The sequence below is a fragment of the Salmo trutta genome, chromosome 12 (assembly GCF_901001165.1).
Source record: "Salmo trutta chromosome 12, fSalTru1.1, whole genome shotgun sequence".
Lineage (NCBI taxonomy): Eukaryota > Metazoa > Chordata > Actinopteri > Salmoniformes > Salmonidae > Salmo > Salmo trutta.
In genome coordinates this window covers 20285227-20290986 of record NC_042968.1, presented here as the reverse complement: position 1 = coordinate 20290986, position 5760 = coordinate 20285227, and the positions used below count along the sequence as shown (strand labels likewise).

At 42.5% G+C, this 5760-nt stretch overlaps 1 protein-coding gene across 1 annotated transcript in view; it reads right to left on the bottom strand.

Moving 5' to 3' along the window:
* Positions 1-901: 901 nt before the first annotated feature.
* LOC115203135 (calretinin-like) overlaps positions 902-5760 on the bottom strand; it is a 15348-nt gene continuing 10489 nt past the window's right edge. Inside the window, exons 5-11 of the mRNA XM_029767543.1 lie at positions 5286-5342; positions 5043-5120; positions 4889-4944; positions 4742-4781; positions 4017-4070; positions 1952-2023; positions 902-1592 (exon numbers count right to left, since the gene is read on the bottom strand). Of these exons, the coding sequence (XP_029623403.1) occupies positions 1476-1592; positions 1952-2023; positions 4017-4070; positions 4742-4781; positions 4889-4944; positions 5043-5120; positions 5286-5342 (474 nt within the window). The 3' untranslated portion in view covers positions 902-1475. The remainder of the gene's footprint in view (positions 1593-1951; positions 2024-4016; positions 4071-4741; positions 4782-4888; positions 4945-5042; positions 5121-5285; positions 5343-5760) is intronic.

Below are 5760 nucleotides of genomic sequence, written 5' to 3'. Positions count from 1 at the left end.
GGACAGCTCCAAAAGCTTGTACATAAAATTAGATGTATTACCCAAGAAACTGAAGGTTTTCACAAAAATATATATTTAAAAAAAATGTGCAACAACATAATGTTTACTGTGTTGTGTGGTGTTGTTATTTTAAACCTTTAAAGACCTTAAACAAGCCTGGAGCATATTTGTCATTCTCTTTCAGGACTCAGGACTCTCCCATATATATATATATATTACACAGGGAAATGTGTCCACCAACTGGAGTGCCCTAAATTGCTCTGTCTGCAAATTCGGAATGTGCGTGTAAGTAGTGAGGCTCAACGGCTCAGATGGAGCTGCTGAGGCAAAAAAACATCAGGAGTTTTTCTTGTAGTGATACAGTAAGTAAACAAACTTATTGAGAATTTCAATTCCTTTGTGATCTCAAAGGTTTGTTAGGCTATTATGGTAGGACTAGTCTACTAGCAGGAGGTGTTGGAGAATGGTTGTTTAACTCCAATCATATCCCTCCCCTCGGTCACTCATCTCCTCCAGCCTTGACCCACTCAGTGTTCGTAGTGTGCCATAGAGACAGATAAGTACCTCTGAAAGTTCTCATCTATGAAAAATGGAGTGTGCAGGCTCCCTCCATCAAGCTGCCTTTCAACGGGAGATTAGAACAGCGGGAATGGAGTGCTCAGGGAGATAACGCGCCTGCTCCCAACATCTGTATTGGAACTTTTATCTTCACAGGAATCACATTATGCTGGCAAAGAAAAATAGCTCTCCCTTGCCTGACCAAGATTAAGTCTTCATAGAAACAGAAATAACTAGGCATTTATAGAGATGTATAGGCTGATATAGAAGTTTAGCAGACTGAGATCCCATGGTTTGGATAGAGACAGTTTGGCCCTGTGGATGTGAGTAAGGCAGAGACATAAGTGATCATCAGCTATATTTATTGATGCTCTCAATAATTTCTCCATTAAAATAGTACGAGCCTAAACCCAATTCAAAAACAAGGCAATAGACTGAAACGAATAGTGAGGGAGGGGGCATTGAGATTGGAGGTAAATAGAAAAAGAGAGAAAGAGAGATTTACAGGCGAACTGTAAAAAAACAAAGAGTAGGCTAAGGGAGTACAGTATAAAGGACATTCAGGCAAAATGTATATGCATTCAAATAAATAGTCATATCATATATTCCTTCTATTATTTCCATATGTAATGGTTAACTCACTATAGAATTGCATGTAAAAAAAGAACAAAAAAGCTGCAGACGCTGATGACATCATCAGGTAGCGCCACGCTGCGATAAGGGGGGAGGTGAGGTGGGGCAAAGTAAGGGACAGGTAATTAAACAGTGGGTCAGTTGGGCTGAGGGTCTTGCTTATGCCTTCAAGTGGACATTCACTTTCACTCTACAGATGTTGGAGTGGAGGAGGGGGGCATACATGCACCTAGTAATGCCAGGATGGGGGCAGTGGGGAGTTGTCATGGGTCAGAGGTGAAAGATCACAGTGTGGAGTCACGGCAGAGGACGATCTCCAGCTCGGTGCGGTAGAGCTTCCCCGCGTCGGACAGAGCCATGATGCTCTTCTTATAGCCCACCAGACCGGTCGAGTCCAACTCCTACAGCAAACAGGGAGCGAAACAGGCGTGAGTGCTAGTGCCTCAACCAATGATATCATTAACTATGGTGTCTACCCTGTAAACAATAATGAGTCATTAGGACGTCCCCAGGACTTCACGAAATGGTCGCCTGAAGTCGTCAGGACGTTGTCTCATGGTCCCTTGGAGGTTTTGTCTAGTTCCCAGTTGGTCCCAGGTACGTCCCAATGACTTTTTTTAGAACTTTCTTGGGATTTTGGGTCTTGTACAAGACCACAACGTTCTGATCTTGTAAACACTCCAGGTGCAGTATGACATAATCAACCAATCAACTAATCAAAAAATGAGTCAGTAAATAAGTGAAGTCTCTCGTTCTTTACCATTTTGTTCTTGTCATGTAGGTCCTTCAGCAGTGCGTCCAGCTCCTGCTCATCGATGTAACCGTTTCCATCCTAGTGAAACAGTGAAAAACAGTGAAACAGCAGAAAGGGGCTGGGCATCTCATATCATATTCTCATTAAAAGAACAATCAAACACTCAGATATCCTCCCACTCAGAGTATACACAGGTAAGATCAATCATTCACAGACCAACTGCCAATTCAGTCATTCCAAAGGCATTAGTATGAGACTCCTGTACTGTACACCTGTCTTTCCTACTGTACTGTTTTCTTTGTGGAAGGTTCAGTGGCATGTATTCATGGATGCCAAGGGAAGCCAGGCTTCCCCAAAACGTTGACCAAGAAAAAATACATATTTCGTGGCTCTGTGTTTCATAAATTTCCTTCAATTCACAAGAGGCTGAAATGAATATATCTCACCGGAGAAAGCATCCAAGCAAACCAAACAGCTCCCCTCTGTCTCAGTATGTGTAGAGTATCTATCTGATGCTCTCTGGTAAGAAAGAGTATGACATTGTTGCCGCTCATAGCATTGAATTCAAGGGAAGCCAGTGAGCATTTGGCCTCCGTTGATAAAAAATACATTAAATAATTGTCAATCAGCTTTGAGCTAAACTGATTGAGCTCAGCTGTGAATGGTGCTAGCTCACCATAAAAAAGTGTCAAGGGAAGCCAGTTTGGATTTGGCTTCAGACCAATCACATCACAAGCCAAAGCCAAATGTCATTAATGACAGAATAAAACTTGAATTGTTGCACCTCGTTGTGTTCGGCCCTTTCCTAAATTAGGGATTTGGACTTGTGGTTTTACTTAATTCTCCATACTGGCCAATGATTATAATGGCGATTCTGATCAATCCATAAATTCATGCATTGTGTCCCTGGCCTGAGAGGATGGAAGTTCAATATGTAGCTAGATGTACACTCTTAGAAAAAAGGGTTCCAGAAGGGTTCTTCAGCTGTCCCCACAAGAGAACCCTTTTTGGTTCCAGGTAGAACCCTTTGGTTCATGTAGAACCCTGTGGAAAGGGTTCTACATGAAACCCAAAAGGGTTCTACCTGAAACCAAATAGGTTCTACCTGGAACCAAAAATGTTTCTTCAAAGGGTTCTCCTATGGGGATAGCCGAAGAAACCTTTCAGGTTCTAGATAGCATCTTTTTTTCAAAGAGTGTAGTATGCTAACGTTAACTAGCTGTTCTGGTGTATCGTTGCGTATGAAAGGAAGCTAGTGAGCAAGTATTTTAGCAAGATAGCCTAGGACAACAAAAACTAAAAGTGTGTACTGTATGACAGAGTCATAGACCGTTTAGACAACACGAAAGAGGAGGATGGCATTGGCGTTTCTCTACAAGTAGGTTGAGTCAACGTGTTTTTTCTACTTGCTCACACACACACACACACACACACACACACACACACACACACACACACACACACACACACACACACACACATAAATCAGTACATAAATCAGTAACATTGACAGGCAGCTCCTGTTTTCCTTGCGACTTCCGATAACTCTCTGTGGTTCTAAATCAATAGTTGTTTAGTAGTCCAAAAATGTGGGAAACATTACCTTGATTGACCATGCTGTAGATCATGTAACTGTTACATGCAATATGTTTTGTGGACAGATGTTGCTCTCCGGTTTTGTAATGAAACAAATGTGTGGTTGAATTTATTCTGCCACTGTGTCTTCTTATTGTCTCGGCATTAGACCTACATATCACTGTGTCAAGGCATATGAACTAACAGGTTATAGAGCAAACAGCGCAATTATCACAACACATAGGTTGTAATATGGCTTTTTTTCTGGATTGGCTTCCCCCCTGATTTTACCCACGCACCGCTACTGGGAAGGTTACCAAGGTAACACTAACAAAATGAATGATACAGATGCAGGTGTGTCTCTGGAGTATTTACCTGTGCAAGTGACCATTTGCATGGAGCTAGTAGCTTGAGTGACAGGGATACAAGCAATCTCTCACACACACTCTCCCACCCACACACCCTCCCTGCAAATATGTCTACTGTGCTCATTTACCTTGTCATAGAAGGTGAATATTATGTTGAACTGCTCTGCTGAAAGCTTGCATCCCTGGAGAGGCGGGGAAGACAGTGAAGGGAAAGGAAATATATAATAATTGTACATGATATGTATACATTGAGTTTACCAAACATTAGGAACACCTTCCTAATATTGACACATAGCACCCTGGGAATGCCTGCATCTGTTCCTCACAAACCGGAGACTAACTGGTTTCATTAACGAGCCTAAAGGACTGAACGACAGATGTGTGTGTGTGTGTGTGTGTTCGTGTGTGTGTTCGTGTGTGTGTGTGTGTGTGTGTGTGTGTGTGTGTGTGTGTGTGTGTGTGTGTGTGTGTGTGTGTGTGTGTGTGTGTGTGTGTGTGTGTGTGTGTGTGTGTGTGTGTGTGTGAACAAGCGTGCTTGAGTGCATGTGAAAGAGTGTTGCAAAGACTTAAGGCTGTTGATGTGATAGTCTAGCCAGGTGCAGACTCAGTAAACGTCTCCTGTGAGAAACAGTTTAATCCTCTTACAGTGAATGCAATAAAGCTGAATTGTACCATAGATCTGCCGACATACATATCGTATGACCTTGACCTTAGGGTTATAGTCAAGACTGCTTTAATTCACATAGTGACCGACTCTTTCACAAATGAATACATTGCCCCAATTCCTAAAGAATGTTGTGTGTGGGGTGAGGTGTGGGGTGGGGTGGGGTGGGGTGTGTGGGTGTGGTCTCACCTCGAACTTGAGCAAGAAATTTTCTTGAACCGGCAGCAGCCTTAAATGAGATAAAAGAAAATCGTTCATATTCAGATTCTTTACTTCAAAATGGATTTAAGTATAACACAGAGAGTCTCTCAATGAACAAGACACACATACACTCACCTGGCCATTTCAGACAGGCCCAGTTTCCCATCACCGTTCAGATCAAACATCTTCAGCTGGAGAGTGAAATACAACAGTGAGTGGCGTAACATTACTACACAGTGTTAAACCTGTGTGTTTGTGTACACATGTACAGTATGTGTGTCACACTCACGATTGTCTGTGTGTACTCGTTGAGTTTCTTGTCATCATAGTGTCTGTTGGCTTTCTTCAGAAGATCTGACAGGAAACCCTGAGGAAGACAGATCCTCGTTACCCCACTGGTAACTGGCTCAATGACCCAAAATTAAAGTTTAAGGATGAGTGCTCAGGGGTCCTCCTCTGACAACAAGCACAAGTCCTTGGAAACTGACTACTGAAGGTTATGAATGTATTAAACTTTGACACATTTGTTTACCTTCAGTTCATTGGCTTCGATGTATCCACTGCGATCAGTGTCATACCTTCGCCATGCCTGTAGACAGAGCATTTTTAACATTTCATTACAGCACAGTACACATGCATTTAAACACAGAGATTAAGAACTCTAAAGCCTTAAAACCCTCTTTACTTTAACAACAAGTGGAAAAGTCATAATGCTATAATCGGTAGAGAGAATGTAGCCAGACGGAGATAGAAGAGGATGAGAGTGAGACAGAAAAGTATATAATTTGTGTTTTAATCTACCAGCTGTCCCGTGTCTAGAGCGAAACCTTATCAAAGATGGATGCCCAAACTACATCACCCCTCCCCCCACTCTCCTGCAGTAAGCCTGCAACCCATCCATAATGTATGGCAGTCTGAGAATAGCTTCTGTGTTCCCCTCCCCCCTCCACTTTTAACACGGGGTAGCCAGCACACTGGACCACTGCAAAACTCCTTCCTTCTGTCTA